The following is a 12721-nucleotide window of genomic DNA, read 5'->3' as shown; positions in this document are numbered from 1 at the left end:
GGATATTAGTCCTTTTCTTCTCAAGGTAACATATCAAATGAACAATGTGGATACAATCTAGAACTTACTTTAGTTAACTGTTATCATGTGTTGGAAATGTGGGAGGATTATTTTTACTTGAACCTAGAATTTCTTATATTTTGCTTCAGTTGTTATTGTATATTATTGTAACAGCAAGTTCATAGAAACTAGAGCCAGTTATAGAGTTATAGAGTCCTACAATGAGTGTTTTTCTTTGATTTGTAGAATATCAGCATTCAACATTTTATAAAAAGAATTTTGTAGAATTGTATAGGAAAAAATGTCAGCATTTAGTGCAAATTTAGATTTTGTTCCTTTTAGGTTATATTAATGAAAGTGGGCATCTCAACTTACCTCGGTTTGAGAAATATCTTGTGAAATTATCAGATGTAAGTAACCAGAAGTTTTTTTCTTGTCCCAGCATAGCTATAAATAATCAGTGAACAATTACATGATACCAGAAGAAAACTTTTTTGTGATTCTAATCCTATTGGCCATTCTGTATAAATAATTTTACCTGGCCCTGGCCGGTTTGGCTCAGCAGCAGAGTGTCAGTCCGCAGACCAGTGAATCACAGGTTCAATTCTGGTCAAGGGCACATACCTCGATTGCAGTTCGTTTGCCCCTGTCCATGGCTGGGGTCATGCAGGAGGCAACCAATTGATGTGTCCCTCTCACATTGTTCTTTCTCTCTTCCTTTCTTTCCCTCTTTCTCCCTCCCACTCTGTCTGAAGATAAGTGGGAAAAAAAATATCCTCAGGTGAGGATAAAATAATAATAATAATAATTTTAATTGTTTTTATTTGCTTTTTATTTTTAATTTTCATAGTAGATGAGGTCCCCATGTGCATAAAAAAGTAATATTCTCTGATCTATGCCCTAGAAGTAGCCTGTGTTAAAAGTTTGGTTTTTATTCTTCCAGACACACTTAAATGATTTTTAAATGAATTTAAATATTTTGGTACAGTTTGATCGGGAGCACTTCAGTGAAGTTTTTGTAGACCTAAAGTGGTTTGAAAGCAAAGTTGGTAACAAGTACCTCAATGAAGCAGCAGGTGTGGCGGCAGAAGAAGCCAAGAACTACAAGGAAAAGAAAAAATCAAAGGTGTTTATTTTTTAAGGTGTCCTTTCACTTTTTATAGCTGTGAAGGTAAAACTGATATTCCTTGTTTCTCATTTTCTTTCTTAAGATTTTGGGATTGCTTCATTTCATTTTTATTTCTTCTTTTTGAACATTTAAAAAATTGTTTTGATTTCTCTTTCTCTGTTAGATCCTATAATTTAAATCTGATCTTTAAAAATGAATTCCTTATTTTTACTTGAGAACATTGTGTTTCCTTTGCTCTTCTATTCTTTAAAAATTGTAGAGAATATTTCTAAATATAAGCAGCCAGAAAATTAGTTATCTTTTTAAAATGTGGATATTTATAGCACTTAATGTTATGAGACATTAACTAGATGAGTGATTTTTCTGTAGAAATAACCTGTATATAAAATTATGTATATAATACAGCAATAGACCAGGTTAAGGGCAATTAATAGCATAATATCTCGTAAATTTTAGGTGCTCAAAAAATGAATAACAGAATTAGAATATGCTGGTACCCTGAAAATTATCTCTAATAAGGTCTAAAGAAAGCCTTATATGTGTTAACTTGGAAAATAAACCTGAAATTTTCCTCAGTTTATGTATAATTATTGGGTTCTTATGAAATTGATGAGTTTCCTGTGCTTTCCTTGTTATACTGGTTCTAATTAGGAATCTTGCTCCAGGAAGGGTAACTATCTTGATTTTTCTTCAGTAAAGTTCTTTTAATTGCTTAGGTTTCTCTTAGTGGAACTTAGTAGCAGTTAGTCTGCATTTTGCCTTGTTTTTTTTCTACAACTTTCTAGGAACCCGGACTAACAAACTTACATATCAGTCAGTCATCCCTGGCTCTGCCCACCTCAGCTCAGTTCTTAAACTCCACTAATCTTCCAGGCACATGTGGTTAACATTAGAGATACTGGTAAAATGAGAGGGGCTGGAGGGACATCCCAGGCATAGGGAGTTGGCAGAGGCCCTATTTTACCTGAAGAAAAGGAAATGATGGGGATAGGGAGTAGGAAGAACTAATGAGAGTCACTGACAGGAAGTAGATAGGCAATCAGAATATAGAGGAGAGAAAAGATGTGAAGTATGTGATGAGATGGAAGAGCTATAAAAAAGCAAATGAGTTGCACAGAAGAAAAAGAAGTAGGAGGTAGGTAATAGAGTCATAAGAATGATGGGATCCAGCCCTGGCCAGTTTGGCTCAGCGGTTAGAGCGTCGGCCTGTGGTCCTGAGAGACCCGGGTTCGGTTCCCGCTAAGGGCACGTACCTCGGTTGCAGTTTGTCCCCGGCCCTGGTCGGTTGTGCGGGTGGCAACCACTCGATGTGTCCCTTCACATCGATGTTTCTCTCTCTCTGTTCCTCTCTCTCTCTCTCCCACTCTACCTGAACAGAAAATGGAAAAATGTCCTCGGGTGAGGATAAAAACAAACAAACAAACAAAGAATGATGGGATCCAGAGATACAGAAAATAGGTGATATTTGTAATCATTGGATTCATCATAATCATATATATTGTGTTAACAGTAGCCCAGAGTGCGACACACAAAAATGTTAAAATTGACAAATTATAAAAAAATTTGATATTGATTATATATTTTTTTCTAAGTAAATGAAATACTTTTGAACTGTTTTTTTTCTTGGAACACATATATAATTAAATGTATTTCTCTTTCATATTTATGACAGTTACTTATTACATATTTTTAGAGTCCTGAATGTTAAGTTCTACATGTAAAGATGTATAGCTTTAGCCCTGGCCAGTTTGGCTCAGCGATTGAGCATCGGCCTGTGGACCAGAGAGTCCCGGGTTCGGTTTCTGCTAGGGGCACATACCACAAAAAAAAAAAAAAAGATGTATAGCTTTAGAAAACAAGTGATATAAAACCAAAAACGTTTACACAGTATTAGAGAATTATTATTAAAATAAACTTTTACAGTGTCACTTAATCATTCAGTTATTTTTAGTTTTTTTTTTTAATCTCCCTGTGAAATGTCTCACTTTGAAATGTATCTTGACATTAATTTCATATTGATTTATAATTTTTATAGGGCCAGGAAAACTCCATCTGTTGGGCTGGTTTAGATAAAAATAGAGAAGCAGTAACTTCTAAGGGTGAGTACAAACTATGCATTTTGATATGTTACATTTTGGACAGAATGGTTGTTATAGCTTTCTTTTATTAGTACTAATTCAGTAATATTGAATGGAGTAGATTTCTGTGATCACTTATAAGCTTCTGCTTTGATAAAATGTATTTATCAAAGCTTTAGGTGGGAAAACAGAATGTTCATAATTGTCAGCTACTGTGTTTCTGGCTTTTTTCCCAGATAATTTAGAAGATGAAACTGAAGATGATGACTTATTTGAAACTGAGTTTAGACAATATAAAAGAACATACTACATGACGAAGATGGGAGTTGACATAGTATCTGAGTACGTTTTTGCCAATGCTTATTATACTTTAAAGTAGAAACATAGATTTTGTAGTTCTTCATAAAACAGCATAATTTTGATAGTTAGCGTAGTGGGAAAGGATTTTTTGGTTTCATAAATTATTCTTGATCTTTCAACTGGTATGTTTTTGAGAAGGTAATATTAACTGATGTGTTAAATTCCTATGATAAAAATTGCCAAATAGCCCTGGCCTGTTTAGCTCAATGGTTAGAGCATCGTCCAGCAGAGCAAAACTTCGCAGGTTTAATTCTTGGACAAGGGCATGTACATGGGTTGCAGGTTTGATCTCCTGCCCCGGTTGAAGTTGTGCTGGAGGCAACCAATTGATGTGTCTCTCACATCGATGTTTCTCTATCTCTCCCTCCCTCCCTCCCTCCCTCCCTCCCACTCTATCTAAAAATTAATGGAAAAAATCTTCATGTAAGGATGGAAAAAAAAAATTGCCAAATAGAAAATGGTTAGTTTTTTGCTTCTATCTTCTAACACTCCCAGCACACTTTCCTCAGTGGGCACCTGGCTCAGCACTAGGTTAATGTCTACTCCAAAAGTGTCTTAACTTGATCTCTGGAATGGTGGCTTTCAAACTTTTAAACTGCAGCCCACAGTATGAATTACATATGACTGTCTTGTATTTACTTTAATTTACAGACACTTATAAAGTGTTTACCAAGTGCCAAACACTATTTTAAGCATTTTAAAAAATGTTAACTCATTTAATTCTCACAATAATCCTTTACGAAAAATAGAATTTTTATTACTTTACGATAGAGGAAATTAGGGAACAGAGATGTTTGTTTTTTTAATATGTTTTTATTGATTTCAGAGAGAGGAAGGTAAAGGGTGAGATAGAAACATTGATGAGAGCAAAACCTCGACTGGCTGCCTCTTTCACACCCCCGACAGAGGATCGAGCTCCCAACCTGGGCATGTGCCCTGACTGGGAGTTGAGCTGGCACCCTCCTAGTGCATGGGAAGATGTTCAGTCCACTGAGCCAAACCGGCTGGGCAGGAATGGAGAGGTTTAAGTGATTTGCTCAAGGTGACATAGATAGTGAGTGGCAGAGTCAAGATTTGAACACAGGCAGTCTGGCTTCAGAACTTATGCTGTTAACCACTAGATGAGACTACTTCTCTATTAGTAAAGTAAGAGTGTCATGGAATGCTGTGTACCCTTATTTATATGCAATATACCCAGATGTTTTTTATATTATTATTTTTACTGGGTTTTTTTTTTTTTTTAAATGTAATAAAGCACTAAATATTAGATCTTTTCTTGAATCTGCCCAAGGATAGACCCAAGTTTTCAGACATTGTTCTATATACTTTCAGGCTGACTTCTAGTCTAGACAGTCTTTCCGAAAGTGTCTGTATTCATACTGACCTCCAGTAACTAGAGATACAGGAATTCTAGTATAGTTTACCAGCTCATTTAAAGGTTTGTCAGGTGACATTAGCATGGAGGACTTTTTTTTAATCCTCACCCCCTCTATTTGTCTTCTGATAGAGTGGCAGGGAGGGAGATAGAGGGAGAGAGAGAAACATTGGTATGAGAGAGACACATCGATTGGTTTCCTCCCACGTGGCCCTGACCAGGGCCAGGAAGGAACCATAACTGAGGTAACCATAAGTGAGGTAAGTGCCCGAAATTGAACTCACAACTCTTTGGTCTATGGACCGACTTTCTAATCGTTGAGCCAAACTGGCCAGGGCTAGCATGGAGTACTTTTGAGACTTGAGAAATAAAATATTTATAGTAGTTATACTTTTAACCCTTTATTTTTTAATTCTTATTTTCTTGATTACAGTTATGTAGAATTATAGTACCTGCAGTTGGCACTAAATGCTTAATTTGATGGGTAACTAGTCTGGTTTTATTTCCCTTCTTTTTATATATTAAAATACAGACTTATGAAAATAAAGTACCATCTGCTTGCCTAACAAATAAACAAATCCTTTAAAATTGTTGTATTCATTACTGGTCCACGGTGGTGATAGGGTTCTTCCTTTAATTACTGGTGAGAATATAAAGTGGTAAAATTATTTTGGAAAGCACATATCCAGAAGAAGCCTTTAAAATATTTATCCCTTTGACCTAATAATTCTAATTGTTATTCAGTCTTAAAAATATAAACTGAAACACAGAAGATTTTTATGCACAAGGATGTTTATTACAAAGTTTTTTGTAATAGTGAAAAATTATAAGTTTACATTTCCAGTAAGAAGATTCATCATAATTGTCTCCAACTCCTCTTTCTCATAGTCACCATCTTTGCCATCTACGCCAGAATCTGCAGAATTGCTAATCTTGTAATTATAGAAAATCTATAACGATTTAGAGAGGTACTTATATTATTCATAAGTACAAGTTTTAAAAGCAAAACACACATACAACTTTATATAGTCAAACCTCAGTTCTTGGATGTCTCCCATCTCAAACAATTCATTTCTCGAACAAGTTGTTCACAGAAAAAATGTCTGGGTTGTCCTACCAAACTTTGGTTACAACAAAGGAGAGAATGCTTTTGTTGCTGGTGAAACCAAGGATTAGCACAATTTTAAAACAAAGAGTCCATCAAGAGGTCTAATGTTGTTACAGGTGTAAAAGAAACAATGATCACAGGCTATTGAAGAGGTAGAAAAACTGTTGTTGATTTGGATGAATGAAAAGCAGTTAGCAGTTACAGTATTTCACATTTCACAGGCATCGATATGTGAAAAGCAAAGATGCTATATGCTGATCTGAAGGACACTCTGGAACAAGTGCTGACAGTGATTAAAGGCTAGTTAGGGGGTTCCATAAATCTAAGAAAATAAGTATTTATTCACAGATTAAACAGTACATTAGACATGGACTGTATATAAGAAAGGTTGAAATGAAATCATTTTGTGTGTCTGGAACGGATTAATTCAATTTACATTATATTTTATTTTTTTTGGTACATGCCACTATCAGGAACCAAACCCGGGACTACATTATTATTTTTTAATATATTTTTATTTTATTTTTTAAAAATGTTTTACTGATTTTTTTTTTCTTTTTAGAGAGAGAGGAAGGGAAAGAGATAAACATTGATGTGAGAAACATCGGTCGGCTGTCTCCTGCATGCCCTGTACTGGAGATGGAGCCCGCAACTTGGGCGTGTGCCCTGACTGGCAATCGAGTCGGGACCTCTCAGTCCATGGGACCATGCTCAGTCCACTGAGCCACACTGGCCAGGCTATTTTATTGATTTTAGAGAGAAAGGAAGGGAGATGGACAGAGAGATAGAAACATCTTTTGGCTGCCTCTTGCCCCCCCCCCCCCCCCCAGTGGGGATAGAGCCTACAACCTGGGCATGTGTCCTGACTGGGAATCAACCAGTGACCTCCTGGTGTATGGGACAGTACTCAACCAACTGAGCCACACCAGCCAGGCCAACCATTTTTACCTTATTTGTAATGGGAAAAAAATGATTCAGTTTTCAAACAAATCTCTTCTCAAACAGCCTTCCAGAATGAATTAAGTTCCAAATTTGAGGTTCCACTGTGTGTGTGTGTGTGTGTGTGTGTGTGTGTGTGTGTGTGTGTATCTCATTTTTAAAAAAAACGAGCCCAGCCAGTGTGGCTCAGTGGTTGATTGTCGACTCAGTTTTCAAACAAATCACTTCTCAAACAGCCTTCCAGAATGAATTAAGTTCCAACATCGAGGTTCCAGTGTGTGTGTGTGTGTGTGTGTGTGTGTGTGTATCATTTTTTAAAAAAACAAGCCCAGCCAGTGTGTCTCAGTGGTTGATTGTCGACTCATGTACAAAGAGGTTGCCAGTTCGATTCCCAGTCAGGGCATATGCCCAGGTTGTGGGCCAAGTCCCCAGTAGTGGGATGGAGGAGACAGCCATCGATGTTCTCAGGGATGTTTCTGTCTCTCTCTCCCTCTCCCTCTCCCTTCCTCTCTCTCTAAAAATCAATAAAGAAAAGTTAAAAAAAAAAAAACCTAGGCATATATAAAAGACTGAAAAACACCAGAATGTAATAGAGATTGCTATAAGGTGATAAAAAAAAATGCTTTTCTTTATTATCTAGATTTTCAGTAATGAGAAAATATTCATTTTATAATGAAAAAGTAATACATTTCATGTTCAAGAGTATAACTCCCTGAAAAATGGAAAACTGGGATATTTAAGTACATCTCTACCTGAATTTTGGTAATAGACACTAACAAATTTATAGCTTTAGCCTAGGGCTCTTTTGGTTTTTTTCTGGTCAAGCTTTATTTTACCTTAAATGATAGTTTTTGAGAAGAAGGGAATGGAGAGAACATTGTCAGTGGATACAGCACTTTTCGAAGTGTGTTCTAGCTGCTATAACCAGATTTGAAGATCTTTCCAATTTTATTCCTGTGGTTCTCTCAGGCATCCTCCCACAGGAAGAAAATTCCCATCTCTGTCCCTCAAAGCACCCTATTTAAGGGAGTGATAGTAACCATTTATTTTTTTTTAATCTTCACCCAAGGATATTTTTCTATTTATCTTCAGATAAAGTGGCAGGGAGAGAGAGAGAAATAGCGACATGAGAGGGACACATCGACTGGTTGCCTCCTGCAACAACCTTGACCAGGGTCGGGCACAAACTACAAATGGAAACAAACCAGCGACTCTTTGTTCCGTCGGCCACCGCTCTATCACTCAGCCAAACCAGCCAGGGCGGTAGTAACACTTTATAGAAAGCTGCATTGGCTAAATCCTCAATAAAGCATAGTACGTTGACTGAACGAGTATGCACAGCAGGCTTAAATATTCTGGTATTTGGTTTAGGAAAAATATAAGGCAAACTTGAATCTGACAGGATGGACTTTTTTTAAATTAAGGTTTTGGAGTTTTTCTGATGATAATGATTTAGCTTATTCATTGATTAAATAAAACATATTGAGGTAGAGCATGGTATCAGCAGATATCATGTTCTAGAGACAATAGCCTGTCTTTGAAACAATGTTATAATGAAAATATTGTTTTCTGTTTCCAGTGACTTTCTGGCTGATCAAGCTGCATGTTATATTCAGGCAATACAGTGGATTTTACACTATTACTATCATGGAGTTCAGTCCTGGAGCTGGTGAGGAAACACAAAAACAAATATTTGGGTTTTTTTTTTATAATGGTTCATTCTACTGTAGTCTCATTTGGGGATTTCTTCTTTTATTTCTATTTTTGGTGGTATTTTTTAAAAGGAACATATAACCAATCTCTTACAAATACAGGTAATCTTTTCTTATCTAAAAATACTTTAAAATGACCTTGTATAACAAAGATACTTTCAGCCCTGGCAGGTGGTCCAAAATAAAAGCTCTTTGTTAATCTAAGAATTTAAAATTTTCTATCATGATGAATCAAGACTGTCAAAGTCTTTATGATTATTGGGTCTGAGTAATTTTTTGTGGCATTATTCATTGTTCTTTTCCACATTTTGTGTGTGTGAGAAATTTTTTCTATCAGGAATAATTATTGAGGAATGGGTTATTTGAATGTTAGACTGGAAAGTGTAAAGAAGAAAGGATAAATAAATTGTTTGATTTTCCTGGAAATAGTAATAATTTATTTTTCTCATGCTTTCTAGTCCAGCAAGTACCATCTACAATTTCAAACCATCCACCCAAACAGAAAAATAGCAAACCAGAAAATGTTGCAGGGAAAAGTAGAGACTTTTGATGAAGTAGCATGTTTTGTTTTGTTTTCAGAGTACCTCTGCTAGGCTTTATTTGAATGCACCACTTAATAAAACAAACCAAAGCAGGATAATGTGACATTAATTATGGTTTCACTTACTGACAGCCTTTAAAAAATTCTTTCCAATAACTAAACTTGATTCTCAGGACCTCTTTGAAGAGTGTTCTAATGACAAAGTCTTTGATTTGTCATTTTTTAAGAGGGTGAGTACAAGTTATTTTTGTTATACTACAGGCATTAAGGCCTAGCACTTAAAAAGCATGTTCTCACATAATCCTCACAACCTTTTAAATTTAAGTCTTGTTCTCTGCATTTTGCAAATGAGTCTCAAAGAGGTTAGATAATCTTTCCAAGGTCATATATACCACAAAGAATTAATTCCAAGCCTATCTGATTTCCAAGTCTATATGTACAATTTCCACTGTTCCACATGCCATTCTGCCTCATAAACCTTTCCATTCTTTGAAATATGCCATAATTGTGGAATATAAAAATATTATTTTTTGCCCGGCTGGTGTGGCTTAGTGGTTGAGCATCGACCCAGGCACCAAGAGGTCGCCGGTTCGATTCCCGATCAGGGCACATGCCCAGGTTGTGAGCCCGATCTCCAGTTGGGGGCATCCAGGAGGCGGCCAGTAGATGTTTCTCTCATCGATGTTTCTCTCTCCTTCTCCCTTCCTCTGTCTCTAAAATCTATAATGTTTAAAAAAATATGTATTTATTTTGGGGGGCATCATTAGTCAGACATTAATAGCATTGAACTTTTTAAAAACTTTTACATGCAAAGCTTTCTAAAAATATTTATGCCTGTAGTTAAAAGATAGGAAGGTATTAAAAACAAAAGTAGTTGTATGTTTGATAAATAGTTTAATCCTTATTACAAACATAATAATATATATACTAATTCAAATATAAAAGTTCTTAGAAATGACTAGTAAAAGCCATATGAGTTCAGATTCCCTGTTTTCTTTGCCCTTATGGCAGAGACCAGGCCCACATGAGCCTACTGAGAGTCTTCTGACTACCTCATTACTTCATTCTAAGAATCTATTTTTTAGAAGATTCGCACTAAACATTTAGGGAACTAAACCGTTATGAGATAGATAGATAGATAGATAGATAGATAGATAGATAGATAGATAGATAGATTCATTCTTCAGTTACATTGTACATACCAATTTTGGAAATGTGAAGCTGTACTTTAAAACTTAAGTAAATAGCCCTGGCTGGTTTGGCTCAGCAGTTAGAGCGTCGGCCTGTGGACCAGAGAGTCCCAGGTTCAGTTCCCGCTAAGGGCACGTACTTGGTTGCAGTTTGTCCCCGGCCCCAGTTGGGGACATGTGGGTGGCTACCAGTCGATGTCTCTCTCTCACATCGATGTTTCTCTGTCTCTCTTCCTCCCTCTATCCCTCCCACTCTACCTGAAGATAAATGCAAAACTGTCGGGTGAGGATAAAGAATAAATAAAATAAAAATTAAGTAAATATATCATTTGTTGCCATCATAAGACCTGTATTTTCTAAGACTACTGATTTCTCATATTCAAGTGGTAGAAGTAAGGGTGATAATTTTTTGATATAGAATTATTGTATGATATGAAATTAAGGAAACACATACTTAATATTGAACTGTTTCATAACATTGCCAATTGTTTAAGACTCAGTTTTGTTTTATAGGTATTATCCTTATCATTATGCACCTTTCTTATCTGATATCCGCAACATCAGTACACTCAAAATCTATTTTGAACTAGGAAAACCTTTCAAGCCATTTGAACAGCTTCTTGCTGTACTTCCAGCAGCTAGCAAAAATTTACTTCCTACATGCTACCAGGTGGGTTTTAGAAATAAATGTTTTTATGTTATTTTTAATATTTGGGAGCTCTTCCTCCAAACCTAGAAACATAGATCCCAAATTTCTTTAATAGCTAAATATATTTTTATTTTCAAATACAGTAGTTCTTAATTTCCTTGAAAAGTAATTCTGGTTTAAAGTTAGGTTTGGTTTTAAAATGCAAGCAAACTCTACAAACCATTCAGAATATAGCTTTTTCATTTTCAGCATCTTTATGCAAATCTTCAGTTTGTCTCTGCACTGAGACAGGAAAAAATCTTAAGCCATCTACTTTGTCCAAACATTGACAGATTTATTCCTGTTCTCTTTTACCTTCTACCTATTAGAATAAATATGGTTCTAATGAGTCATTTCTCAGCAGAAGTATCACTTCAGTTTATGTTTGAGTTTTATGCATTTCACTTATCAAATTGTGGAATGAAAGGCTTTTGTGTGTGTGTGTGTGTGTGTGTGTGTGTGTGTGTGTGGTTAATATAGTTTACATATTGGGGGAGATATTTAGGGGTGATTGAGTCATCAAAATTACACTAAGCCTATTCAGCTGATTCTGAGGGTTAAATTCATTTACTTCTTCTAGAGCAGTGGTTCTCAACCTGTGGTTCACGACCCCTTTGGAGGTCAAATGACCCTTTCACAGGGGTCGCCTAAGACATAACAGTAGCAAAATCACAGTTATGAAGTAGCAGTGAAAATAATTTTATGGTTGGGGGTCACTACAACATGAGGAACTGTATTAAAGGGTCACAGCATTAGGAAGGTTGAGAACCACTGTTCTAGAGTATCAATCTGTTCTTATTCCATGGTCTGGTACCAGGAACTAGAGTAGAGAGAGACACACACACATACACACACACACACGTTGCCTCTTGAACAGTGTCAGGCTCCTTCTGTATCTTTCTGAAACTTAATATGTCTCCCACACTGGCCCCATCTGGTCTCCCTTGCTTCTTAAGTTACTTTGATGATTTTTTCCTACCTTTAGATATATTAAGGATTGATACTCAATCACTCTGAAGCAGTACAACCATGCAAGTTTTACAGCCACATCTGCTTTTATTTTTATTCTGTGCCTATGGCTTACTGGTTATAATGAAATATGCTGTTTTATTTTCTTGGAAAATATCCTTATGCTTTTATTTTCTACCTGTTAGAAAATCTAATAAAAACATGTCTTATTGCACTTCTTATCTTTGCTACTAGTGATGAAGAGATTCTTGGATATTAAGATTTTTTTCTTTTTATATTATCTTATAATAAAAACAAGTTTTATTGGACTTTTTGCTATTTTTGATGAAGAGATTCTTGGATTTTAGGAGTTTTTTTAAATTATTGTAGATGACAGTTTTTATATTACTTAATAAAATCAATTGATTAGGGCATGAAAGTAAATTACTTAATTTAAGGTTGAAAGTAGAGGACTATTAAGCAACCTGTGAAATAAACTGAAGGTTGAATAGGAAAACAGAATTTAGGTGGACCTTATAGAGTCAAAAGACAAGATAGAATTGATGAAATTAAAATTCAGAGTACAGACAGTTTTGCCACATAACCACTGGAATGGGAAAGCATTGAGTAGCAAGTATATTGCAGCCTAAGAT

At 35.7% G+C, this 12721-nt stretch overlaps 1 protein-coding gene across 9 annotated transcripts in view; it reads left to right on the top strand.

Moving 5' to 3' along the window:
* XRN1 (5'-3' exoribonuclease 1) overlaps positions 1-12721 on the top strand; it is a 131523-nt gene that overhangs the window by 22608 nt on the left and 96194 nt on the right. For 7 of the 9 annotated variants that reach the window (XR_004956861.1, XM_036243928.1, XM_036243929.1 and 4 more), the window contains 6 exons: positions 343-410; positions 989-1126; positions 3165-3228; positions 3444-3549; positions 8569-8658; positions 10946-11102. Coding sequence is in view for 8 of the 9 variants with exons in the window: in XM_036243928.1 (XP_036099821.1) it covers positions 343-410; positions 989-1126; positions 3165-3228; positions 3444-3549; positions 8569-8658; positions 10946-11102 (623 nt within the window). In the remaining variant the exon portion in view is untranslated. The remainder of the gene's footprint in view (positions 1-342; positions 411-988; positions 1127-3164; positions 3229-3443; positions 3550-8568; positions 8659-10945; positions 11103-12721) is intronic. The other 2 variants (XM_036243930.1, XM_036243925.1) reach the window with 1 other exon arrangement.

This window comes from Molossus molossus, unplaced genomic scaffold (genome assembly GCF_014108415.1).
Source record: "Molossus molossus isolate mMolMol1 unplaced genomic scaffold, mMolMol1.p scaffold_m16_p_5, whole genome shotgun sequence".
NCBI classification, from domain to species: domain Eukaryota; kingdom Metazoa; phylum Chordata; class Mammalia; order Chiroptera; family Molossidae; genus Molossus; species Molossus molossus.
The sequence above is the reverse complement of the archived record's forward strand: the minus strand, read 5'-3'. Positions and strand labels throughout refer to the sequence as shown.